Here is a 27,324-nt window from a genome sequence, read left to right on the forward strand (position 1 = left end):
TTAATAGGGAATAAAGATAAATATATAGGAAGGTCAGTGATATGATCCCAATGTTATTAATAGGGAATAAAGATAAATATATAGGAAGGCCAGTATTTTTTTCCAGAACAGGTGGCAACTCTAGTCATAGGGAGCAGAAGGAGAATAGGAATGTGGGGTTTATATGGAACATAAGGAGGGGCATAAGGGAAAAGAGAGAAAGAGAGAGGAGCAGAAGGGAGAGACTTGGGGTTTAGCGGGAGCAGAAAGAGGAGAGAGAGAGAAGGGGGGGCAGTGAGGAAACAGAGCAGGAAACAGAGGAATGGGATAATGAGCAGAGTGAGAGCCAGAGGCTGAGCCTGAGCAGGTTTGGGGGGGGGGTGGCTCCTTACTATTACCCTCCTTCAGGATTCCCGGCCCTGCCTACTCACTCACTCACTCACTCACTCACTTACATGTGGGACGGCAATTTAAACCAGGGCTGAGCTGGGAGTGACTGGGACTAGAGGGGCTGAGCCTTCCAGTGGGAGAGAAGAAGAAAGGGACAATGTTTGGGGCATAATCAGCCCCTTCTGTCTGGAGCAAACTGGGAGCTGAGAATAAGATCCTACTCCAGGGCAACAAGTCTCTGATTCCATTAAGTCAGATCTGCAGGAGATCCTATTGGAGCAGAAGGAGGAGACTTGGATCCAGCGCCCAGGAGAGAAGGTACCATTAACTCTATAGTTGCCATACAGCTGCTACTTACTCAGGGGGGATTTATAGTAGGACCGTGGGCAAGAAATGTTCCCTGGAGACACAGGACATTATCATTAATGATTTTTACTCACAGTTTATATAGGGGAGTCTCACCTGTGACCCCTCATTCCAGTGGGGCGGGGGGTTATACTTCTTGCACTTTTATTCATTATATTGTGCCTCCTGGAGTTCCTCAATAAATCAGTGCAATTACATGTAACAAAAAGAGCTAGGAAGTGGGAGGAGGAGCTTGCCTGCAGAGCTTACAATTTAAGTGATATTCTTGTGCCATCAGCTGACTCTATTGCAAACAACCAGTTCTAGATAACAGATCCCGTACTGTATATTGATAAAGGTTTCCTCTGATTCCCACCCAATGAGAGATCAGTATTGTCACCCTGAAAGCGATTGGCTTAGAGTCCATTAACCCTATAATGCCCACAGCTGGAAAGCCAAGGAGCTCATTGTGAATGTTGCTTTGGAAGAGAGACGAGGGGTCGGAATGGGTCAGTGCTTTGGCAATGTCAGGGTTAAAGGGTAAGAGGTTTGGATGATTAATGAAGTGGGGTACAAGTGAGAGAAATCACAATGTATGAAAGCTTGAGAGAGCCCCACATTTCTGTACAATGAGGCTGTGCAACTACAAATCCCTGCTAGTAAAATTCTGCTTTTTGAGAACAATGAGACGTTACCTGAGCCCACCAGGCAGGGGTCGGAATAAGAAAGGGGATGAAGAGAAAGATTAGTAACATTTCTGTAATAATAATACAATGTAATAATTATACAATTCTGGCCATGCAGTTAAAGGGGTTGAGATAACTGTTAGTATGATGTAGATATTCTGAGACATTCTGCAATTGGTTTTCATTAGTTATAATTTGTGGTTTTTTATTTATTTAGCTTTTTATTCAGCAGCTCTCCAGTTTGCAGTTTCTGCTATCTAGTTGCTAGGGTGCAAATTCCCCTAGCAACCATGGACTGAATTGAATAAGAGACTGGAATATGAATAGGAAAGGCCTGACTAGAAAGATGAGGAATAAAAATTATCTTAGAATTAGAAATTCTATCACATACTAAAAGTTAATGTAAAGGCGTACCACCCCTTTAAGCTGATGTTTGGTTGCCAGGGTCAGTGACTGTAGCAACCTCACATAATGTTTAATTCCAGGTTGGACTGAGGCTAAATGTGCGATTATGACAAATGAAAAAAAAAAAGAATTTTCCTTTAAAAATGTGCAGTGAGCTAATAGGAACAAATGACATCAGGTCTGTGCTGGTTCCTGTATAGAGATAAATCAGAATATAAAGGGGAAGAAAAGAGCAACATCAGTGGGTGTGAGGGGTAAATTTGCCCAGCCATGACCATAGCCCCAGTCTACCTGTATATAAAAGTATTCCCAGTGTAATGCACCCATCTCCTCTGATGTCATACAAGGTCCAAATAACCTCATAGGAGACCATAACAAAACTCCATCCTACAGAATTCCCTCCAACAGAATCCTTGCCTACATACATCTATAGGGTGGTAGTTTGTAGATTGGAATTCTGTAGAATGGGATTCTGTAGTATGGGATTCTGTAAAGTGGAATTCTGTTTGCTGGGATTCTGTAGGAACGAATTCTGTAGGATACGATTCTGTAGGGTAGTGTTCTGTAAGGTGAAATTCTGTAGGATAGGATTGTATAGGGTTGGATTCTGTAGGATAGGATTCTGTATGATGGGATTGTGGAATGTGGAATTCCGGAGGATAGGATTCAGTAAAGTGGAATGCTGTAGGATAGGATTCTGTAGGATAGGATTCTGCAAGGTGTCATTCTGTAGATGGAATTCTGTAGGGTGAGATTCTATAGGACAAGATTATGTAACCTAGGATTCTGTAGGATAGGATTTTGTAGGATGGAATTCTGTAAGGGGGAATTCTGTATGATATTATTCTGTAGGATAGGATTCTTTAGGATTAGATTCTGTAGGGTGTGATTTTGTAGCATTGGATTATGTATGTGGGATTCTATAAAGTGGAATTCTGTAGGACAGGATTGTGTAGGACGGGATTGTGTAGGACGGGATTGTGTAGGACGGGATTGTGTAGGACGGGATTGTGTAGGACGGGATTGTGTAGGACCGGTTTGTGTAGGACGGGATTGTGTAGGACGGGATTGTGTAGGACGGGATTGTGTAGGACGGGATTGTGTAGGACGGGTTTGTGTAGGACGGGATTGTGTAGGACGGGATTGTGTAGGACGGGATTGTGTAGGACGGGATTGTGTAGGACGGGTTTGTGTAGGACGGGATTGTGTAGGACGGGATTGTGTAGGACGGGATTGTGTAGGACGGGATTGTGTAGGACGGGATTGTGTAGGACAGGATTGTGTAGGACAGGATTGTGTAGCATAGGATTGTATAGGTGGGCATATAGCAGAGCTAAGGATGTTGGCAGTTCAGAATTATATATTCCTCACTCTGACCCAGTGAAGCCCCAGAGCAAAGCAGAGGAAGGAATTGTCAGTGACCCTTCTCTTTGGTTGGTGCCTCACAAGATCCAGGACACAGATAATAATAATAATAATAATAATAATAATGGATTGAGATATTTATGGATTCAGGACGGGGTTTGGTGACTGCACTGATCTGTCCAATGTCCAACTTTATTCCTCCTGAAACTAAACATGTTGGGAACCCCTAGGAATCACTCCCTCTTCCTCCTGTAATGAGACCCCCCAACTCTTCACACTCTCTTCTCTCCCCACAGCAGAACCCTCTGTTGCCCCTCTTGGAATAATGTGGCAGCAGCCGGCGATCCTCCAGCCATTTCCCACAATGCCCTGCATGTTGTGTGATGAACAGACCTTGCTATGTGCCAATTGGAGTGGTGGCTGGAGGAGAGCTGGCTGCTGCTACATTGTTTCAACAGTCGTGACTGAGAGTGCAGAGAATAGACGTTGCACCACTGGGAAGTGTGTTTATTTATTTAGCCAACTGACTGTATGGGCAGAACTTGTTCCTGGATATCCCTGACGTGCCCCGGGTCTACTTCATGTTCCAGAGCAATCGGAGGAAATCCCTGACTTCAAAGGGAAAGAATTATGAGCCCAGCCTATCAGTCATATTTGTTACATCTCTAGCTTGCCCTTTAAATGCTCCCATCTGATTCATTGACTCCATGTGTCTGCGGCTTGTCCTTTTTTTATTAAAGGGGAAATTGAAGTTCTGTTCCTGCTATAATTGTTAAACTGTGAGTTAACTTTTAGTAGTGTGATGAGAGTGAAATTCTAAGACAATTTGCAATTGTTTTTTATTTTTCAGTTATTTAGCTTTTTATTCAGCAGCTCTCCAGTTTGCAATGTTAGCCATCTGGTTGCTAGGATTCAAATTCCCCTAGCAACCATGCATTGATTTGAACAAAAGACTGGAATATAAATAGGAGAGGCTGGAATAGAAAGATGAGTAATAAAAAGTAGCAATAACAATACATTTGTAGCCTTACAGAGCATTTGTTTTTTAGATGGGGTCAGTGACCCCCATTTGAAAGCTGGAAAGAGCCACAAGACAAACGAGTTTCTTAGAATTAGCCATTCTATAAAATACTAAAATTGAATGTGAGCCACATCTTTAATCAGTTGAATTCTGCTACATTGTTGCAGCTGGAAAGAATCCGAAGAAAAAGGCAAATAATTAAAAAAACTATAAAAAATAAATAATGCAGATCAATTGAAAAGTTCTTTAGAATTTGATTAATCTGTTACATATTAAAAATGATCTTAAAAGTAAGAAAATCCGAGCTCAGTTTAACACAGGGGAAAGGACTTGCAAGGAGTATTTTGGGGTCCTCGTGTCTGGCTGGGGGTACAGGATAGAAATATAAGGGAAAATATGGCATTGGGCCATCAGTGTCTTGTTACAAACTGAGTTTTATCTTGAAAAGCAAAGTATATTCCAAGGGTTAAAGGACAAGTAAAGTCAAATTCACAGGGGGGAGCAGTTTCATCCATAGGCTGCAGGGAGTTGTACTTTAAGTCCCTTTCTAAGTAAAATGAGTACATTATTTATGGTCCCCATGGCCGTTCCCTTTGCTTGGAGTCGGACCCCCGAAATTTATTCCACTTTGGCCTAAACTGAGACACACCAATTACAGCAGCGAGGACGAGAGGTGAAAGTGGTTTAGCCCTGACATCCCCCAGCTGGACCTATATGGGGGAGGGGCATGAGGGATCCAATCAGCAGCCATTTGTGGTTTAGGGAGGAAAGGAGTTTTGTAGAATAAACAGAGAAATCCATTAGGGTTAATCACACGTCTGGCCATTAGTAAGACACACACATACATACACACACTATAAATATATTTATATAATATTAAATAAACATAGCACTAATGACTTGCACAAGGGACAGCATTCTGGATGATTGGATCCAAGAGCTTACAATCTGAAAGTAGTCTAAGGTTTATCCGAGAATTGTAAATATTTACATCCCCCCTCACTCACAACCAGCTAACATGGGAAAATGTAAATGTATTCTGAACGATCCCTGCAGTACCTGTGAGAATACACTAGGGGCAGTGTCAGTATTAGAGTTAGTAGCACAGTGACTGCTCTGATACAGGAATTATAATGAGGATTTATTGCTGTGCAATTATCTTAAATGTAAAAAAATATACAAAACCTCATTTGGGGGGAATGAGCCTTTGAAGTGGGACTCTTAATCTGACACCTAGCCCAGGTCTATGGATAGACAGCAGGGCCACAGGTAACAGTTACTGCTCACCAGCTGCTTGGTTACTATGGGTTACTGGACCTGGTACAAAATTATTTTTGCATTAAATAAAAGTATTTTATTGTTACATTTAAGCAGCTTTCCAGAACCCTTTGTGAGAATGGGTGTGGCTTATTAAACTTGTGGCGCCATCTCTCTAACTGGCAACTGTGCTTGGATTTCAGATGTCGGCTGTGCTGGAGAGAAGGATGGACAGTCTGCAGATAGGTAAGTGCTTGTGGCAGTTGGTGGCCTGTATTTGCATCTAGTGGGGGATATAGCTGCACAACTGGCTGTATTTGGCCCCGGGGCCCCAATAACAGAATAACAGAAATGTTTCTATGTGTCATATTCTAAGAGGATCAGTGAAGGCAAAAGACACAATACAAACCAATCAGTAATGAGTTCTGAACTGTCTACTGTTTATGGGATCTCTCTGTACAGACTATGAGCAAACTTAGGGGCTGTTCCTGCTGAATTGTGCTTAGTACAGGGGAATACCTATGCTGTCATAGTTTTATGGGATCTCTCTGTACAGCAAACAAGAAACGGATCCGCACACACGCTATTATCAGCAGTTGGGGGGACACCCCTCTTTATTATATCACCTCGTGATCAACGTTTCGGGGGGATAAACCTCCCTTCAAGGGGAGGTTTATCCCCCCGAAACGTTGATCACGAGGTGATATAATAAAAGAGGGTGTCCCCCCAACTGCTGATAATAGCGTGTGTGCGGATCCGTTTCTTGTTTGCTGTTGCTAAGGGACCTGGCCGGGGTCAACGGAGAAACCAGCACCACCAACGCAGTGAGAGGAAAGGCGAGTGTGCGGTAGGAACATTTATTACAGAATCTCTCTGTACAGACTATGAGTATACTTAGGGGACTGTTCCTGCTGAATTGTGCTTAGTACAGGGAATACCTATGCTGCCATAGTTTTATGGGATCTCTCTGTACAGACTATGAGCAAACTTAGGGACTGTTCCTGCTGAATTGTGCTTAGTACAGGGAATACCTATGCTGCCATAGTTTTATGGGATCTCTCTGTACAGACTATGAGCAAACTTAGGGGACTGTTCCTGCTAAACTGAACTCACATCTTTTCTGTGTAAAATCCAAATAAACAGCTTTGCCTTTCTACTGCAGTCAAACAGTCGGCTCTGCAGGGCCAGTCTGGGGCTTATTCCTCTCCTGGTGACTTGGACAGGGAATAGTCACAGAGGAGCCGCCTGTTTATAGAGCCTGGGCTGAGCTGACAGATTTGGGGGGGCTATCAGGGTGGGCAAGTTTGATGTGACACTGAGGGTAAGGCCAGACTCCAGCCGCATCTACTGGGAATTGTCTGGAAGGGGGAATAGAATTTCTCTCTTTTCATCACATAATGTAAAACAGAATGTCCATGGACAGATGGTATTTATCATCGGGCCTCAGTGTCAGAGCAAAGCAAAGGAGCCGGGCTAACGTTATCCCTCTTCTATCAGCCCCCCCACTTCCACATTTGATCCTAATGTGCCGCCTTTAGGAAGAAAGTTGGGGCCCCAACTGGAGGGGCAATATAGTAATAGTGCAATAGAGTGAAGTGTTCCCTGCCCCACAGAGCTGGCAATCTAAGTGTCTGGGTAACTTTCCTTTAGAGTAATAGCATATGGGGTGAGTTTGGGCATTTCATCTCGGAGTTATTTCACTCAGACATTTCCAGAATGGCCCAACATCCATCCTGAACCCCCAAATCCTTGCTGAGAGCGATTCCCAGATGCACTAGTTTAGCTAATGCCAATTCCTTTCTGCCACAATACCCCGAGCATTCCCACTGCACTCCCATTGCCCTCGTCACTTGCCCTGTACATCCCCCACACCGCTCCCAGCACCCCCCCAGCATTCTTCTCTCCATTCCCAGTATTCTCCCCTGCACTCCCCCAGTGTTTTCCCCAGCAATTCCCCAGAGCTCTCCCCTGCACTCCCCCAGCACTCTCCTCTGCACTCCCTGAGCGCTTTCCTCTGCACTCCCCCAGCGCTCTCCTCTGCACTCTCCTAGCACTCTCCTCTGCACTCCCCCAGCGCTCTCCCCTGCACTCCCCCAGCGCTCTCCTCTGCATTCCCCCAGCGATCTTTTCTGCACTCTCCTCGGCACTCTCCTCTGCACTCTCCCAGCACTCTCCCCTGCACTCCCCCAGCGCTCTCCTCTGCATTCCCCCAGCGCTCTCTTCTGCACTCTCCTCTGCACTCTTCCAGCACTCTCCCAGCGCTCTCCTCTGCATTCCCCCAGCGCTCTCTTCTGCACTCTCCTCGGCACTGTCCCCTGCAGCCCCCAGCGCTCTCCTCTGCACTTCCCTTGCACTCCTCCAGCACTCTTCCCTACACACTCTCCTGCACTCCCCCAGCTTTCTCCCCAAACTCTCTCCTGCTTTTTGTCTCACAGCCAGACGCTGTCTAGTTACATCTCATCCCTCTCCTGCACTTTGGGTAACTGATAAGCCCCTGTACTTTCCAGAACACTCGGCTGATTCGCAGGCTGCGGACAAACACAGGCCAAGAATAAGCTTCTCTGCTCCAATCAGAGATCTGCTGTGTCTGCACCTAGAACCATTGTGATGGCATGGGCACAAGATATGGGTACAAGTAATGGGCACAAGTAATGGGCACAAGTAATGGGCACAAGATATGGGTACAAGTAATGGGCACAAGTAATGGGCACAAGTAATGGGTACAAGTAATGGGCACAAGTAATGGGCACAAGTAATGGGCACAAGTAATGGGTACAAGTAATGGGTACAAGTAATGGGCACAAGTAATGGGTACAAGTAATGGGTACAAGTAATGGGCACAAGTAATGGGTACAAGTAATGGGCACAAGTAATGGGTACAAGTAATGGGCACAAGTAATGGGTACAAGTATTGGGTACAAGTAAACTGAGCTGATTTAGCACCAGAATCAACACTCTAATGCATATTAGAATAAGCCCATTGTGGTCATTGCCTCAAACAAAAATCACATTTATTATGTATTTCCTTTTATCAATGGAATATGGTCAGGAGAGCTTAGATTGTAAGCTCTACAGGCCAGGGACCTTGGTTTCTCTGATGGGGTTCACATTAAAGCACATTCCTCCCTTTTACACCGGGGGTACTGTGTATTGTGTGCATTTCATACATAATGACTAACTGCCTGTAAGTGGCGTGTGCTGCGCGTTCCCCCAGCTGTACTGTTGCACGGCTCCTGACAAATAAATCCTGCATCATTTGCAGCCTGATTTATTTGTTTATATCTGATGTATGAAAAAAGCACTTTAGTGGTCATCCATCACTTTAATGGTCTGTGGGGAGGGGGGGAGGGGTTGCTGGTCCAGAGCAGTTAAGTCTGTGCTCAAAAATAAACTCAAATAAACAACTGAGTCCCTAGAGGGGAGACAGAGAAAGTGCCCAATTAGCTGCTACTTTCTGCTCTAGTGAATTATTTATCACCAGCATATCAGCCTCTTGTGCCAATGGTTTTAAGCTCCGTAACATGTAGGAACCATACGAAAATCATCTCAGAATATTCACAGCCTAATCACTTTGCCTGCACGTGAATATGTCCGAATTAACGAGACACAGGTAATACTATAACACTGTCATTAAACAGCACAGTGACTCCCAGCATTAAACAGCACAGTGACTCCCAGCATTAAACAGCACAGTGACTCCCAGCATTAAACTGTACAGTGACTCCCAGCATTAAACTGTACAGTGACTCCCAACATTAAACTGTACAGTGACTCCCAGCATTAAACTGTACAGTGACTCCCAACATTAAACAGCACAGTGACTCCCAGCATTAAACTGTACAGTGACTCCCAACATTAAACAGCACAGTGACTCCCAGCATTAAACAGCACAGTGACTCCCAACATTAAACAGCACAGTGACTCCCAACATTAAACAGCACAGTGACTCCCAGCATTAAACAGCAGAGTGACTCTTAGGGTTGCCACCCGGCCGGCATTTTACCGGCCTAGCCAGTAAAACACCTGCCATGGCCAGCAATGCAGCTGCCGGTAAATTTGTAATACCCTTAAAAAGACCCCTCGGCCCGTCCCCAATCCTAGGAAATGTAACTTTTGTTCTCCTTCTTGAAATCTCTGCGACGCAGCCCGCCCCCTTTTACATCATGGCCCGCCCCTTTTGAAATCCCCCCCCCCCCCCCCCCCCCCCCCCCCCCCCCCCCCCCCCCCCCCCCCCCCCCCCCCCCCCCCCCCCCCCCCCCCCCCCCCCCCCCCCCCCCCCCCCCCCCCCCCCCCCCCCCCCCCCCCCCCCCCCCCCCCCCCCCCCCCCCCCCCCCCCCCCCCCCCCCCCCCCCCCCCCCCCCCCCCCCCCCCCCCCCCCCCCCCCCCCCCCCCCCCCCCCCCCCCCCCAAAAAAAAAAAAAAAAAAAAAAAAAAAAAAAAAAAAAAAAAAAAAAAAAAAAAAAAAAAAAAAAAAAAAAAAAAAAAAAAAAAAAAAAAAAAAAAAAAAAAAAAAAAAAAAAAAAAAAAAAAAAAAAAAAAAAAAAAAAAAAAAAAAAAAAAAAAAAAAAAAAAAAAAAAAAAAAAAAAAAAAAAAAAAAAAAAAAAAAAAAAAAAAAAAAAAAAAAAAAAAAAAAAAAAAAAAAAAAAAAAAAAAAAAAAAAAAAAAAAAAAAAAAAAAAACAGTGACTCCCTGCATTAAATTGTACAGTGACTCCCTGCATTAAATTGTACAGTGACTCCCAGCATTAAATTGTACAGTGACTCCCAGCATTAAACTGTACAGTGACTCCCTGCATTAAATTGTACAGTGACTCCCAGCATTAAACTGTACAGTGACTCCCAGCATTAAACTGTACAGTGACTCCCAGCATTAAACTGTACAGTGACTCCCTGCATTAAATTGTACAGTGACTCCCAGCATTAAACTGTACAGTGACTCCCAGCATTAAACAGCACAGTGACTCCCAACATTAAACAGCACAGTGACTCCCAGCATTAAACAGCAGAGTGACTCTTAGGGTTGCCACCCGGCCGGCATTTTACCGGCCTAGCCAGTAAAACACCTGCCATGGCCAGCAATGCAGCTGCCGGTAAATTTGTAATACCCTTAAAAAGACCCCTCGGCCCGTCCCCAATCCTAGGAAATGTAACTTTTGTTCTCCTTCTTGAAATCTCTGCGACGCAGCCCGCCCCCTTTTACATCATGGCCCGCCCCTTTTGAAATCACAATCAGCCCCTTTTTGTTCCCGTGCCCCACCAGCCAGTTAAAAATTTAGGAAAAGGTGGCAACCCTAGTGACTCCCAGCATTAAACAGCACAGTGATTCCCAGCATTAAATAGCACAGTGACTGCCAGCGTTAAACAGCACAGTGACTCCCAGCATTAAATTGTACAGTGACTCCCAGCATTAAACTGTACAGTGACTCCCAACAATAAACAGCACAGTGACTCCCAACATTAAACTGTACAGTGACTCCCAGCATTAAACTGTACAGTGATTCCCAACAATAAACAGTACAGTGACTCCCAGCATTAAACTGTACAGTGACTCCCAGCATTAAACTGTACAGTGATTCCCAACAATAAACAGTACAGTGACTCCCAGCATTAAACTGTACAGTGACTCCCAGCATTAAACTGTACAGTGATTCCCAACAATAAACAGTACAGTGACTCCCAGCATTAAACTGTACAGTGACTCCCAGCATTAAACTGTACAGTGACTCCCAGCATTAAACTGTACAGTGACTCCCTGCATTAAACTGTACAGTGACTCCCAGCATTAAACTGTACAGTGATTCCCAACAATAAACAGTACAGTGACTCCCAGCATTAAATTGTACAGTGACCCCCAGCATTTAACTGTACAGTGACTCCCAGCATTAAATTGTACAGTGACTCCCAGCATTAAATTGTACAGTGATTCCCAACAATAAACAGTACAGTGACTCCCAGCATTAAATTGTACAGTGACCCCCAGCATTAAACTGTACAGTGACTCCCTGCATCAAATTGTACAGTGACTCCCAGCATTAAACTGTACAGTGACTCCCTGCATTAAACTGTACAGTGACTCCCAGCATTAAACTGTACAGTGACTCCCAGCATTAAACTGTACAGTGACTCCCTGCATTAAATTGTACAGTGACTCCCAGCATTAAACTGTACAGTGACTCCCAGCATTAAACTGTACAGTGACTCCCTGCATTAAACTGTACAGTGACTCCCAGCATTAAACTGTACAGTGAATCCCTGCATTAAACTGTACAGTGACTCCCTGCATTAAATTGTACAGTGACTCCCTGCATTAAATTGTACAGTGACTCCCTGCATTAAATTGTACAGTGACTCCCAGCATTAAATTGTACAGTGACTCCCAGCATTAAACTGTACAGTGACTCCCTGCATTAAATTGTACAGTGACTCCCAGCATTAAACTGTACAGTGACTCCCAGCATTAAACTGTACAGTGACTCCCAGCATTAAACAGTACAGTGACTCCGCATTTACGCATCCAGTTAAACTTGTACATGACTCCCAGCATTAAACTGTTTCAGTGACTCCCAGCATTAAAACTGTCCAGTGACTCCCAGCATTAAACTTACAGTGACTGCCCAGCATTAAAACTGGTCCAGTGACTCCCAGCATTAAATGTACAGTGACTTCCCAGCATTAAATGTACAGTGACTCCCGTGCATAAATTGTACAGTGACTCCCTGCATTAAATTGTACAGTGACTCCCTGCATTAAACTGTACAGTGACTCCAGCATAAACGTACAGTGACTCCCAGCATTAAACTGTACAGTGACTCCCTGCATTAAAATTGTACAGTGACTCCCAGCATTAAACTGTACAGTGACTCCCAGCATTAAACTGTACAGTGACTCCCAGCATTAAACTGTACAGTGACTTCCCATGCATTAAATTGTTACAGTGACTCCCAGCATTAAACTGTACCAGTGACTCCCAGCATTTAAACTGTACAGTGACTCCCAGCATTAAACTGTCCAGTGACTCCCCGCATTAAATTGTACAGTGACTCCCAGCATTAAACTGTACAGTGACTCCCGCATTAAATTGTACAGTGACTCCCATGCATTAAATTGTACAGTGACTCCCAGCATTAAACTGTACAGTGACTCCCAGCATTAAACTGTACAGTGACTCCCAGCATTAAACAGTACAGTGACTCCCAGCATTAAACTGTACAGTGACTCCCAGCATTAAACTGTACAGTGACTCCCAGCATTAAATTGTACAGTGACTCCCAGCATTAAATTGTACAGTGACTCCCAGCATTAAACTGTACAGTGACTCCCAGCATTAAACTGTACAGTGACTCCCAGCATTAAACTGTACAGTGACTCCCTGCATTAAATTGTACAGTGACTCCCAGCATTAAACTGTCCAGTGACTCCCAGCATTAAATTGTACAGTGACTCCCAGCATTAAACTGTACAGTGACTCCCTGCATTAAATTGTACAGTGACTCCCAGCATTAAATTGTACAGTGACTCCCAGCATTAAACTGTACAGTGACTCCCAGCATTAAACTGTACAGTGACTCCCTGCATTAAATTGTACAGTGACTCCCAGCATTAAATTGTACAGTGACTCCCAGCATTAAACAGTACAGTGACTCCCAGCATTAAACTGTACAGTGACTCCCTGCATTAAATTGTACAGTGACTCCCAGCATTAAACTGTACAGTGACTCCCAGCATTAAACTGTACAGTGACTCCCAGCATTAAACAGTACAGTGACTCCCAGCATTAAACTGTACAGTGACTCCCAGCATTAAACTGTACAGTGACTCCCAGCATTAAATTGTACAGTGACTCCCAGCATTAAATTGTACAGTGACTCCCAGCATTAAACTGTACAGTGACTCCCAGCATTAAACTGTACAGTGACTCCCAGCATTAAACTGTACAGTGACTCCCTGCATTAAATTGTACAGTGACTCCCTGCATTAAATTGTACAGTGACTCCCAGCATTAAACTGTACAGTGACTCCCAGCAATAAACTGTGCAGTGACTCCCAGCATTAAACTGTACAGGTTAGCCCACCTACATATAGGAATTTTAAATGTAAAGTGTTTGTTTCTTTTCCTACAGTCCCCGGTTACCTCAGTTCTCCCATGCCCCTTCAGATGGCCAGTTAGGTGACAAGTTCCCCTATAGAGGAGGCCCCACTGAAATAAGAAATAAACCTGCATATTGAGCAACAGAGCAAAGAGAAGGAATAGAGGGTTAATGTTGTGGAATGTGAATCAGGGGTGTCTATGTGAAGCAGAGGGCATGTTGGCAGCAGATTATTGCTGGGAGCCGCTTCATTGGTGTTTAAGACATATAGTGAGTGAGTATAGGGGGTATCGGCCCTTCTCTATATAATAGAATGAGCAGAGGTTCATCACAATGAAGAATAAATGTGGGTTTATAATACTGATATGAATCTGTTCCCTCCAGGTACCAATATGGACCGTTCCTGCACTCCCTCACCCCCCAACTCACCCAGTCTACAGAATGAGAGCTGTAACATTGCCCCACTCACCCCATCCCAGTCCCCGGTAAGGAACCTTTGTCTCAGATTACAATGTTAACCCTTTAATGCAGTGTTCCATAGTTCAGCCTCCTCCTATTCACCAGAATGGCTGCTGCGGGGGATGGGGCAGCATTTACACCAGGTCTAGAAACCCATAGTTACCAATCAGTTTGCTTTCACTCAAGTTGCTATTAAATGTGGTTGGTTGGCAGGGGTTACTAGACCTGGTGTTCATTTAGCAGCTTTTATTACACTTCCCCTTTATATTCAGTGCCCACAACTAACTCACGGGTCCCTTGTGTTCCAGAGGAGCGAACAGAGGTCAGTAAGAAGATCTCCATTTTTCGTGGTTGTTGCTATTGATTTTGGGACGACATCCAGCGGCTACGCCTTCAGTTTCTCTAAAGACCCGGAAGCCATTCACATGATGAGGTACAGTGTTGCCCCAGCTGGCCCTGGGGTTTGGCCTTATTAATCGGTCGGCTCTGCTACATACTGTAGTTAATTGGCAGTTGCCCATTCTAGCCAATTGGCAAACATCTTTGCTCTGTCTACAGCAATCAGGCTCATGAAAGCTAATTTCTGATTGGTTGCGATGGGTCGTTCCATTGAAGGAATTTGTCCAGGCAAAATAAAATAATCCAGATGTTTTAGCTTAGCAAAAGGCCTGGGTTTGTACTGAAAGGGGAGATTGGATTTAGTTAGCCAGGTGGAGTTTCTTGTTTGATCATGGGAAAGAGAGCAGCCCAGGTGCAGAAGCAACGGAGAATCAGAGCTCTGTGCCAGGGTAAGTACTGGGGGAATCCACTTACTTGGGGGGTAGCAGCTCCTACTTGTGCTAATGGACCTAGTGCCTTCTGCCCACAGTTCATTTACTGGTCAGCGATTCTGTAATGAATCCAGTAAATAAGAAAGAAGATTTAATATCTACCCTCCTCCCGAAGCATATGCAACTCATCTGTAGAGCAGTCCTTGTGATGTATCAGATTATAGCTCAGTGCGCTGTTCCTTTAAGGCTTTTATTGGGTAAAGCTGTAGCACATCTTTATTGGCTGCTGCACATTTTTGGCTTCAGAACGTTCCAGGGAAGGATCGTATCCCCCCAGAGCTGAATGTAGTTTCTCTGAGCGCTGCCAACTGTGAGGGAACCAGTGACTTGTGAGTGTGAGCCCCGGGCCCCAGGGACAGATCCGTTACAGTTTATTCCATTGTATTCCCAGAAAGAACTTGTTTAATCCTGAGCCCCCCCCATCTGCAGCCCCCATTGCTGTTCCTGTTATTTATAGAACATGAGACAGGAGGTTTTTCTATTTTATTTCTTAGCAACATCATGTGTCACTGGGCTCAGCAGAACCTCATCAGACCCACATGCTCGGCTCTCTAGGAGACATTCTCCAAATTTATGAGAAACAGAGATTTCCCACTTCTTCTATTGAACCATTAAATATCCCAACTCTGTATCTGCTCCACTCAGCTTAAGCTGGTTATACATGAGCCAATGTCAACTGCCAACTCAGACTGCCAATAGCAACTGCCAGTAGCTTAGTCACTCACATATAGGGGCCACCGATGCCCGGTATATGGGATATCAGGTCTTTATGGAAATAGTAAAATTGTTCTCTTGTCACTCAGGAAATGGGAAGGAGGAGATCCAGGAGTGGCCCACCAAAAAACTCCCACCAGCCTGCTGCTTACCCCCGATAAGGCCTTTCACAGCTTCGGATATACAGCCCGGGACTATTACCATGACCTGGACCCAGAAGAAGCCCGGGACTGGCTGTATTTTGAGAAGTTTAAGATGAAAATACACAGTACCAGTGTAAGTGGGTCTTCATTGGCCCCTCCCACCTATAATTTACCCACTCCGGTCCAAATATCTTTAAATTTCCCGTGGTGCTGGGGGGGGGGGTATAGAAGATGACACTATTCAGTCCCCTTTAGTTGAAGCTGAGGATTAGGTCTGTAAATGTTGGGCAGGAGAGAATCACAAATCCAAAGGTCTTTTATTAATCCAGGGAAACCCAACATGCAGCACCTTGTCCTTACTACAACTCCCAGCATCCCCCTCTCTGAACAATAAATGTGAATAATGCCCCATGAGGTCCCACCAATGACTTTGAGAAAAGGGGATGTTTGGCAGGAGATACAGTGAGGGTGATGCCCATCTTTCTAATGCATGGGGAGGAACAATGGTTAATGGAGTATTGGCTGGACTTCTGGGTAATGGTGCCCCCTGCAGGCAAAACAGAAACTTGATCCTGTGGGTTACACAAAAATCCTCCTAGAGATGGAGCAGGTATGAACATCCAGTGCAATCTGCCAATCTTCTGCCTCCTCTGTAGGATCTCACCATGAAAACAGAACTAGAGGCCGTCAACGGGAAGAAAGTCCAAGCGATGGTGGTGTTTGCGCATGCTCTACGCTTCTTCAAGGAGCACGCAGTGCAGGTAGGTGGTGATCAAGCCAATTCTTCCTTCTGTGGATAAGTTGCACCTGTGTATGTAGAAGTCACCTTTGTTTTCCAAATAGGAACTGAAAGACCAGTGCCCGGCCCTGAATGAGAAGGAGGCCATACGATGGGTCCTCACAGTGCCAGCCATCTGGAAACAGCCGGCCAAGCAGTTCATGAGAGAGGCTGCCTATCTGGTAGGACTTTCAGACGGGTACAACAGGGTATAGTACATGCCAATCTTTATAGGACCAAGTCTTTCATTCTCTCCCTCTCATGCTGATACCCACAGGCTGGTTTGGTGTCTCCAGAAAACCCTGAGCAGCTGTTAATTGCCCTGGAACCAGAAGCTGCCTCCATATACTGCCGAAAGCTCAGGCTCCACCAGCTCATTGATCTCAGCAGCAAGGCCATAATCAATGGCTACCCTTCTGATCGATCCATAGACTCCAGCTTCAGGCAAGGTAGGTGCCACCATTGAAGGCTAATGATGATTTTCATGTCTGTACCATAAAAAACAGCTTTCATGTTTATCCCATACCCTGAAACAAAGACCGTTAATACCCTAATCCTAAACCTAAGGTCTACGTCTTTATCTGTACTAGAGACCATCTTGGGTCTAATCATGTGGACTTGCGCCCAAATGCACAACCTACATCTTTACTCTACTGGACCCACTACCCAACTGACCTGCAGCCAACCTGACGCAGTATCCACCACCAAACCCAAAAAATAGAAGTGAAGACAGGTGCAAAGCAGAATGGGAGTCCGAGAAGCTTATCTGCTAGAAGTAGACCTGCACCCCACACACAACCATATATTTACCCACTCATACCAACTATGCCCACCTGAGGGCATCTGGAAGGCAGAGAAGCTGGTCGAAGACCAGTAGATCTGCAACTACCCTTCAAATGCCATACTGCAGTTACCCCTTTTCCAATACCTGCATTGCATTGTGGGTATATAATCTTTTGTGTCCTAAATCAAAAAAGGCTTCATCCCTAGAGCCTTTAATAAAATAAATCTGTGACCCTGGCACCTCCCTGTACACCCGAGTATCCATTCCCACACCCTAAGAGCCTCCATAACTATGTTCTAAGCCACAAGCCTTGGTCCTTGCCAACACTCTGACTGATGCTGTTACCCTGCAGATACCCTCCGCTGCCTGGGAAAGAGGCTATTAATGTTTTTGTTTAATAAAAGGGGCATTAGTGAAGCTCAGAACTAATCTGCTGACTGATTCCTTTGGTTCATTTCGCAGCGAGAGAGCAGCTCAGGCGGTCTCGGCACAGCAGAACTTTCCTGGTGGAGACGGGGATGGGAGAGCTGTGGTCAGAAATGGAGGCAGGTATGTCTCACCTACCCCAATGGATTCACACTCTATGGCCTTCTATGAACAGCCAATAAGGGCTTGCATTGCTTGCTACTTATAAGGACAACACTGCCACCTACAGATCAATTTGGTCAAGGATTTTGACGGAGCCTTTTCTCTCCTGGGAGCCTTTCTCCACCTAGTGGCCACATGCAGTATGAATATTATTCAGCAACAGTAGTACATTATTGATAAACAGTTATCAGACCAACTACAGATTGCATGAGCATATCACTATTTAAACCATCTTGTTTTTATTGCAGGTAAAACATGCACAACATGTCTCGGCACATTCGCCTTCATCAGGAGCATATGATGAAGGCGAAGTTGCCGAAACGCGTTGTGCATGTTTTACCTGCAATAAAAGCAAAAAGATGATTTGAATACATGACATACTCTCCGGGTTATTACTACTTTGAATGCTGCCATCCTGACATGTGGGGTTGCTACCTGTTGAGGAGTACTGTGATATGGTTTTGGAAATTCTGGGACAATCTGGGACATATCACTATCTACATCATACTAAAAAGTTCATGCCCATTGGACGTCTGTCTATCCAAGTGAAAGTCAAAGAATTGTTGCTCAAGTTACATAAAATGCTGTACATCCGAAACCCTACAGGACCTATAGTTAATTAGCGTTGTGGATTTCTAGCCAAAACAAAAATGCAACTTCTGGAATGTGTGGGAAGGTAAAAGGGAAGCAGATTTTAGGGAGTATCTCCTACTGTAAACAGAATGCTTCAGTACAGGTGTCCACTAAGCTTACACTCTACTATGTCTATAATTAAGAATGAATGCACCAGTGTTTGTATTCTGGGATGGAAACACCCCTGAGTATGTAGAGAACATGCACATAGATAGTTCCTTTATAAGAATCAAACCCAGCACTGCAACCTACACACTGGGCCACCATACTACCAAAAGTAACCGTAGCTGTGCTTGTTACCATAGTAACTCTAACTGTAAATGTTAACCAAGAACATTCCATCTTTCTTTTGGTTACAGGGGACCGTTACATTGTAGCTGACTGTGGAGGGGGCACGGTGGATCTGACAGTCCATCAGATTGAGCAGCCAAAGGGGACTCTGAAGGAACTCTACAAAGCTTCCGGTAAGCCTTCTGCACTGGGACTTCTATCTGGGTATGTTTATTGCATTTAGGCCATACCAATGCAGAATAGGAATTATAATCACATAAATCGTTGGCCCAGAGAGAATAGGAAATGGTGACCCCCGGTACTAGGATAATCCCCTCTAAACCTCTAACGACACAAAACATGCAAATATGAAATGTGCATCAGAGCTTTCTAGTAGCAGCTTGTCAGTTATATTAAATTACATTCCCCTATGTTGTTAGGCTGGGAGAAAAGCAAATAGGGATATATAAATCATTCAGTGGTGGGGGTTCAACTCTGGCTCCAGTTGTGCAGCACAGAATGAGCGGGGAACCCTATCTGTTTATTAACTAGAGCAGCCAGTAAGGTTACAGTGAGGTGGGATACATTCTCATAGGTACATAAAAGCTGCTAGGAAACCTCAAAACAAACAAGCCCCTCCGAGCACTTCTGCCATTTACTTTAATTCTTTTTCTAGTTTTTACACTACTAATATAATGAAACTGAAACAACAGCGACATCTGCTGGTTCAGTTCTGCCAGGTGGCCTGACAGTTGGGAGAAAACTTCAGAAGAAAAAGAAGAAACTCTTTGGATGTTGCTCTGCTTTGAAACATTTCTCTGGTCTTTTCTAAGCAACATCAGAAGACTGCTTTAGTTATTATAGAAACCCTTGGGGTTTGACTTTTGTACTAAATGCAATTATAATTAGTCTTGTGCTTAAAAGTTCTCTGTGTTGGTTTGAAAGGGGGTCCATATGGAGCCATTGGAGTGGACCTTGCCTTTGAGAAGATGCTGTGCCAGATATTTGGAGAAGACTTCATCCAAACCTTCAAAGTGAAACGTCCGGCAGCCTGGGTAGATTTAATGATCGCCTTCGAGGCTCGGAAGAGGACAGCAGCCCCGCAGAGATCCAACCATCTGAATATCTCTTTACCATTCTCCTTCATCGACTTCTACAGGAAGAACAAGGGGCAGAACGTGGAGACGGCCCTGAGAAAAAGCAGGTGATCTAGAACTTGCCTTGCATTAACTGTCTTGGTGTCCCTTGTCCATTCTAGACTTCCATCCACATACGGAACTAGTTTCAGGTCATAATGTTTTGTAATGTCATCTGCTGACCATCTAAAGTGGATATATGGAAATAAGGTAAGAAGGGAGGGAAATGATCTCAGAAACAGCTGGTGATCATAAAGTGCTCCCTATTCTACACCATGGACCCTCGTTAGAAACTCATTCCAAACGTGTTAGTATAAAATTACCAAAAGGAAATAAAAAGTTAAACACGTCCCTCATTTATTCCCTGGGAAGCCACTGACCAAGACTCTTCCTCTATGAAAATGGGAATCAATGTTCCTATTGATCTTAGTGGTTGATGTGTAATTATTTCTTGGTCTCCTCAAACACTTGTCTGCTCTGAAAGTCTCTGAATTAATTCTGATCCACTAGAGCAGCCCGTACAGCTCTGCAGCCTTAAATAATGATTGTGCTTGTACAGTAACGACAAGGAGAGAAGTTGTAACATGTATTGATGTAATTACTGCACCAACGTTCTTACTAATAAGGCTGGGGGTGGGGGTTTTGCTTGTAATGGGAACAATATTCTGCACATCCAGAATAATTCTCTAGATACACATATCAGAGGCTGCAACTTGGTAATAAAACAAGAGCAACTCCTGCACTAGATGCTGACCAGGAATGGTTATGCCTAATGCCACCATTTCTCTGACTTTGCACGCTGTGTTAGTTTGCTCATAGAAATATTTTGGCTTATTCTTCAAACAAAGTGGTCCTTCGGGGGCTGGAGGCAGGGCATTTGGTCTGGCCCTTAGCAATCCATCACATGTGTAGCTATGTATAAAGTTCTGCAATTAGTTGGACCCCTGTAACCTCTCAAGTTGTAGATGTGGTGACTCAGGTTGTGGTCAACCAGAGAACCTCATCTTAAGGGCCCACCAAATACATAACTGTCCCATGGGACCGCAATGTATTAGAGGTCAATGGTTATGTGCACATGCGATGGCTTGGTGGTGTTTGTGGACTAGAGTATGCCAAAAGCAGTATAAGGACAGGCTATAGTCGCTATGAGGATGGACAAGTCCTGGGTAGTGAGGCCTACTAGAACCAAGAACCACTATGATTTTTCTTGGTATCTCTAAAGGAAGTGTTTGACCCTGGAGCCAGAGATATATCTGGAGAAAAAAAATGTGAGGGAAATATGTGTTGTTCTGCCAGGAGGATAAGTGGGTCTGGAGAGCCTAAGACTGACCACTTCATATGACCCACAGGTCAACAATCACATGGTGTCCCTTGCATGACCATTTTTTATCTGACCCAATCAGTATCTGAACACACCCCAGTCAAACACAGAGAAAAGCCAAAAGACTGCCAACTTTATCAGTCTCTGGCTAATTGTCACTAGCAACAGACCTGGAAGTGATTTTCTGGAAGAATAAAGTTACCAGGTGCAGATGACAAGAATGTACAACTACTACTTTTAACCTCAATCCTTCAACTTTGTGTTACACTTTCAGGCCTTCAAGCATGTTGTCAGATTCTTTTCCATTATAGATAGATACTGTCATGAGGAGACACTTTATCTTTAATATTCTGGCCAGAGGAGGGCACTAGAGTCTATGCACAAGACTCATCAGAACCATCATGGCTGCTCCGATTGTTATCAATAAACATCAATATAAAAATCAATATGTCACTCGGTGCAGAATAATCTAAGCCAATGTGTTTTCATTAACATTAAAGGAATCATTCGTGACTATAAATCCTGACTATGAAATTACACAGTAAACAATATGATCTCTGTGGGGGGAACTCTTAACACCGACTTTTTTTCTTTTTTTGCTTTCTCAGTGTCAACTTTGTGAAATGGTCCTCCCAGGGCATGCTACGGATGTCTTCTGAGGCCATGAATGAACTGTTCCAGCCAACTATCCGTCAGATTGTCCAGCACATAGGTACTGTATATCTATCATCCTCATTTACTTACCCTTAAATGCACTCAGTATTACTTACAACTCAATTGAATAATAAAAAATTGCTGACTGTGGCCTGATTGGTTGCAGCCTATAGAACTGTTGCGGCAGCTGTGTAGTGTGATATTAGGAGACTTAATAATTGCATTTCCTCTAGTCCTAGAATCCATCTTTTTTTACAATGAATAAAGGTGAGGGAGGGATTAAATTATACTGTGAACCTAAGGGGGTGGGGAACTGTTCCAAAGAGCACAGACTGTCTTCAGTCTGTGTACTAAATAATACATTGATTTTTATTTCTGGAAGTTCTGATTGGGTTTAGGTACCTTTTTCTACATAAGCCCACTAAATGACTCAATGGGGGTGGTGGTGTAAGTTTTCCCTTTAATGCTGGGTATCACTGCACCATTTTAAGATAGGAATCACATTTAAATGCTGCAAGTCACTGTACATTGAATTTTGTGAGATTCTGTTTTATTTAATGCTGGGAGTCAATATACAGTTTAATGCTGGGAGTCACTGTACAGTTTAATGCTGGGAGTCACTGTACAGTTTAATGCTGGGAGTCACTGTACAGTTTAATGCTGGGAGTCACTGTACAGTTTAATGCTGGGAGTCACTGTACAGTTTAATGCTGGGAGTCACTGTTCTGTTGGGAGTCACTGTACAGTTTAATGCTGGGAGTCACTGTGACATTTAATTCTGGGAGTCACTGTACAGTTTAATGCTGGGAGTCACTGTACAGTTTAATGCTGGGAGTCACTGTACAGTTTAATGCTGGGAGTCACTGTACAGTTTAATGCTGGGAGTCACTGTACAGTTTAATGCTGGGAGTCACTGTACAGTTTAATGCTGGGAGTCACTGTGACATTTAATTCTGGGAGTCACTGTACAGTTTAATGCTGGGAGTCACTGTACTGTTTAATGCTGGGAGTCACTGTACTGTTTAATGCTGGGAGTCACTGTACAGTTTAATGCTGGGAGTCACTGTACAGTTTAATGCTGGGAGTCACTATACAGTTTAATGCTGGGAGTCACTGTGACATTTAATTCTGAGAGTCACTGTACAGTTTAATGCTGGGAGTCACTGTACAGTTTAATGCTGGGAGTCACTATACAGTTTAATGCTGGGAGTCACTGTACAGTTTAATGCTGGGAGTCACTGTACAGTTTAATGCTGGGAGTCACTGTACAGTTTAATGCTGGGAGTCACTGTACTGTTTAATGCTGGGAGTCACTGTACTGTTTAATGCTGGGAGTCACTGTGACATTTAATTCTGGGAGTCACTGTACAGTTTAATGCTGGGAGTCACTGTACAGTTTAATGCTGGGAGTCACTGTACAGTTTAATGCTGGGAGTCACTGTACAGTTTAATGCTGGGAGTCACTGTACAGTTTAATGCTGGGAGTCACTGTACAGTTTAATGCTGGGAGTCACTGTACAGTTTAATGCTGGGAGTCACTGTACTGTTTAATGCTGGGAGTCACTGTACAGTTTAATGCTGGGAGTCACTGTACTGTTTAATGCAGGGAGTCACTGTACAGTTTAATGCTGGGAGTCACTGTACAGTTTAATGCTGGGAGTCACTGTACAGTTTAATGCTGGGAGTCACTGTACAGTTTAATGCTGGGAGTCACTGTACAGTTTAATGCTGGGAGTCACTGTACAGTTTAATGCTGGGAGTCACTGTACTGTTTAATGCTGGGAGTCACTGTACAGTTTAATGCTGGGAGTCACTGTACTGTTTAATGCTGGGAGTCACTGTACAGTTTAATGCTGGGAGTCACTGTACTGTTTAATGCTGGGAGTCACTGTACAGTTTAATGCTGGGAGTCACTGTACAGTTTAATGCTGGGAGTCACTGTACTGTTTAATGCTGGGAGTCACTGTACAGTTTAATGCTGGGAGTCACTGTACAGTTTAATGCTGGGAGTCACTGTACAGTTTAATGCTGGGAGTCACTGTACTGTTTAATGCTGGGAGTCACTGTACAGTTTAATGCTGGGAGTCACTGTACAGTTTAATGCTGGGAGTCACTGTACTGTTTAATGCTGGGAGTCACTGTACTGTAACGTTGGGTGTCACTGTGCAGTTTAATGCTGGGAGTCAATATACAGTTTAATGCTGGGACTCAATATACAGTTTAATGCTGGGACTCAATATACAGTTTAATGCTGGGAGTCACTGTACATTTAATCTTGGGAGTTTCTGTGTCATTTACTGCTGGGGGTCATTGTACAGTTTAATGCTGATATAGCCCCCATATTGTATACTAAATACCATGAGTTATTATATTTGCTTCCTAGTAGGCACAATATAAGGGTTTGGCACCATTACAGATGTTCGTATTTGCCTTCACATTTATGGACGTCACCGTCTATGTTTTCAGGAGATTGTTGGGTGCTGATTGTTTCAGTATCCATATATAATAAATATCATCCCATAGATCGTTAATGCCAACACTTAATCTTTTGCTAAAAATGAATTTTAACTGGATAAAGTCAGAATAGTGCGAAACTCCATGTGAGAATATTCTCCTTGTCCATCTTCCTACTGTGGGTGTCTGAGCTGCATCCTTATACATAGTATATAGTAAGTTAGGTTGAAAAAAAGACACACATCCATCAAGTTCAACCTTTTAACTTTTTTTAAACTGCCTAACTGCCAGTTCATCCAGAGGAAGGCAAAAAAAAAAAACTCTTCTGAAGCCTCTTCAATTTGCCTCAGAGGGGGAAAAAATCCTTTGTTATCCTCATTGTTACCTGGAAACCTGAGCTTCTACCCAAGTCTTTATGTATAAATATATCATGATATACAGTTTATAATCTTCCAGAGTCATTATTTTAGACTTGTGTTTATAACATATATCTCTCCCTTAGATGACCTCATGAAGAAGCCAGAGGTGAAAGGCATCAAGTACCTCTTTCTGGTTGGTGGTTTTGCGGAGTCTCCCATGTTGCAGAACGCCGTCCAATCAGCTTTCAGCAATATCTGCCGGGTCATCATCCCTCAAGACGTTGGCCTCACCATACTGAAAGGAGCCGTCCTTTTTGGCCTTGATCCTACCATTGTCAGAGTAAGGCGTTCACCTCTCACCTATGGCGTTGGGGTCCTCAACAAGTTCGTAGAAGGAAAACATCCGCCGGATAAACTCCTTGTGAAAGAAGGGAAGAACTGGTGCACGGATATCTTCGATAAGTTTGTGTCTGTGGATCAGTCGGTGGCTCTGGGAGACATAGTCCAGCGGAGCTACTGCCCGGCCAGGAATGGTCAGCGCAAAATAATCATCAATATCTACTGCTCTTCAACAGATGAAGTGGTGTACATCACCGATCCTGGAGTCAGGAAGTGCGGCACCATTAACCTCGATCTGCCAGATATAAATGAGGCGAATGGGAAGACGGGGCGCCGGGAGATTAAAGCCAGCATGCAGTTTGGGGACACGGAAATCAAAGTAACAGCCATGGATGTCAAAAGCTCAAAGACTGTACGAGCTGCCATAGACTTCCTTTCCAACTGAGCAAAGACTTTACTTCTTTAGTTCTAGAGAGGTTGCAATAAAACCCTTGTGCCATTCCAGAAGACCATCCTGATGGACAACCATAGGAACCTTCCACCTTGGCAAGACAACGTACATACTGTAATTAGTTGACCCTGAAATAACTTCACCGTGGCATGATGTAAAACCACCACTGAGACATCTCCTATTATGTACAATGGAAGCCTTAACAGTACCAAAAAATTGTTAGATAAGGGATCAGTCATTCAGCCCTGATGCAAAAATGTCCTATCTGATGTTTGGTAACCATGAGTTTTCTCATAGACACCTTTTAATTCATTGTTCTTCATTATGGTCACTAGATAATGACGTTGTATTCAAATCTAATTATCAAGGCAACATACATGTTCAATTATCGAATAAATTATGATATTAGGTTGTGGGCCCAGCCTGAAGACCAGTTAGGGGGAGATTTGGGGTGAGTGCTTATTTGTGCCCTGGGTACCCCTGGAACTATAGCAGGGTGACTGTTACCCCAATTTTTCTATGTATCTGTAACCTTGTTATGAGCTAAGGGGGCCCAGTCTGAAGGTCAGTTAGGGGGAGATTTGGGGTGAGTGTTTATTTGTGCCCTGGGTACCCCTTGAACTATAGCAGGGTGACTGTTACCCCAATGTTTCTATATATCTGTAACCTTGTTATGAGCTAAGGGGACCCAGTCTGAAGGTCAGTTAGGGGGAGATTTGGGGTGAGTGTTTATTTGTACCCTGGAACTATAGCAGGGTGACTGTTACCCCAATGTTTCTATATATATGTAACCTTGTTATGAGCTAAGGAGGCCCAGCCCGAAGGCCCTTTAGGGGGAGAATTGGGGAAAATTCTTATTTGGGCCCTGGGTACCCCTGGAACTATAGCAGGGTGACTGTTACCCCAATATTTTTATATATCTGTAACCTTGTTATGAGCTAAGGGGGCCCTGCCTGAAGGCCAGTTAGGGGGAGATTTGGGTTGAGTGGTTGTGCCCTGGGTACCCCTGGAACTACTGCAGGGTGACTGTTACCCCAATATTTCTATATATCTGTAACTTTGTTATGAGCGAAGGGGGTCCAGCCTGAAGGTCAGTTAGGAGGAGATTTGGGTTGAGTGCTTATTTGTGCCCTGGGTACCCCTGGAACTATAGCAGGTTGACTGTTACCCCAATGTTTCTATATATCTGTAACCTTGTTATGAGCTAAGGGGGCCCTGCCTGAAGGCCAGTTAGGGGGAGATTTGGGTTGAGTGGTTATTTGTGCCCTGGGTACCCCTGGAACTATAGCAGGGTGACTGTTACCCCAATGTTTCTTCATAACTGTAACCTTGTTATGAGCTAAGGGGGCCCAGCCTGAAGGCAAATTCGGGTGCTTCTTTATTGCCTTGGATAGCCCCAAACCTACAGTAGAGTAAATGTTAACATCAGTGTTTCTATATATCAATAACCATATCTCAAACAAAGGGAAACGGGGACTTTTTTAAGCCAAAAGGAAGGATGAAACAAAGAATATCATGTTTTATAAAGCCCTTTAACTTTACAGGCATATTGAAAACTAGGAAATATCATCAGCCCAATAAATTTTGCCTCGTGGATTTTCAACTGGAACCCACCACTTGTGTTTGTGTGAGGAACTGTAACATATATATATATTTTTTGTAAATTCTCGAACATTCGTTATTATTTTACTAAAGTTAACCGGATTTCTGAAGTCTCACAATGCTGAATTTTTTTTCACACTTTTCTACTAAGAATATTTTATAAAAGAAATGTACTCAAATTTTATTTTTGTATTTCTAATCACAGTTATATTGTGTTTATTTGTACGGATAAAGCACAGTGTATGACTCGGAGTATAATAAACATATTATCAGGA

The 27,324-nt window shown here is 43.9% G+C and overlaps 1 protein-coding gene across 1 annotated transcript; it reads left to right on the plus strand.

Annotated features, from left to right (window-relative positions):
* The first annotated feature begins 410 nt into the window (after nt 1-410).
* hspa12b.L (heat shock protein family A (Hsp70) member 12B L homeolog) lies at nt 411-27,324 on the plus strand. The gene is made up of 13 exons (XM_018227350.2): nt 411-687; nt 5,652-5,694; nt 13,919-14,019; nt 14,302-14,426; nt 15,627-15,813; nt 16,337-16,441; nt 16,524-16,640; nt 16,736-16,907; nt 17,705-17,791; nt 18,823-18,927; nt 19,679-19,937; nt 21,799-21,902; nt 24,801-27,324. The coding sequence occupies exons 2-13, from the start codon at nt 5,652-5,654 to the stop codon at nt 25,439-25,441; spliced, it is 2,046 nt and encodes a 681-aa protein (XP_018082839.1). The 5' UTR covers nt 411-687; the 3' UTR covers nt 25,442-27,324.

Source organism: Xenopus laevis, chromosome 1L, assembly GCF_017654675.1.
Source record: "Xenopus laevis strain J_2021 chromosome 1L, Xenopus_laevis_v10.1, whole genome shotgun sequence".
In the NCBI taxonomy this organism is placed as follows: domain Eukaryota; kingdom Metazoa; phylum Chordata; class Amphibia; order Anura; family Pipidae; genus Xenopus; species Xenopus laevis.

Coding starts and splice junctions, on each gene's coding strand:
- hspa12b.L (XM_018227350.2), top strand. CDS start 5,652: ATGTCGGCTGTGCTGGAGAGAAGGATGGACAGTCTGCAGATAG. Junction 5,695..13,918: donor GATGGACAGTCTGCAGATAG/GTAAGTGCTTGT, acceptor TGTTCCCTCCAG/GTACCAATATGGACCGTTCC. Junction 21,903..24,800: donor TCAGATTGTCCAGCACATAG/GTACTGTATATC, acceptor TCTCTCCCTTAG/ATGACCTCATGAAGAAGCCA.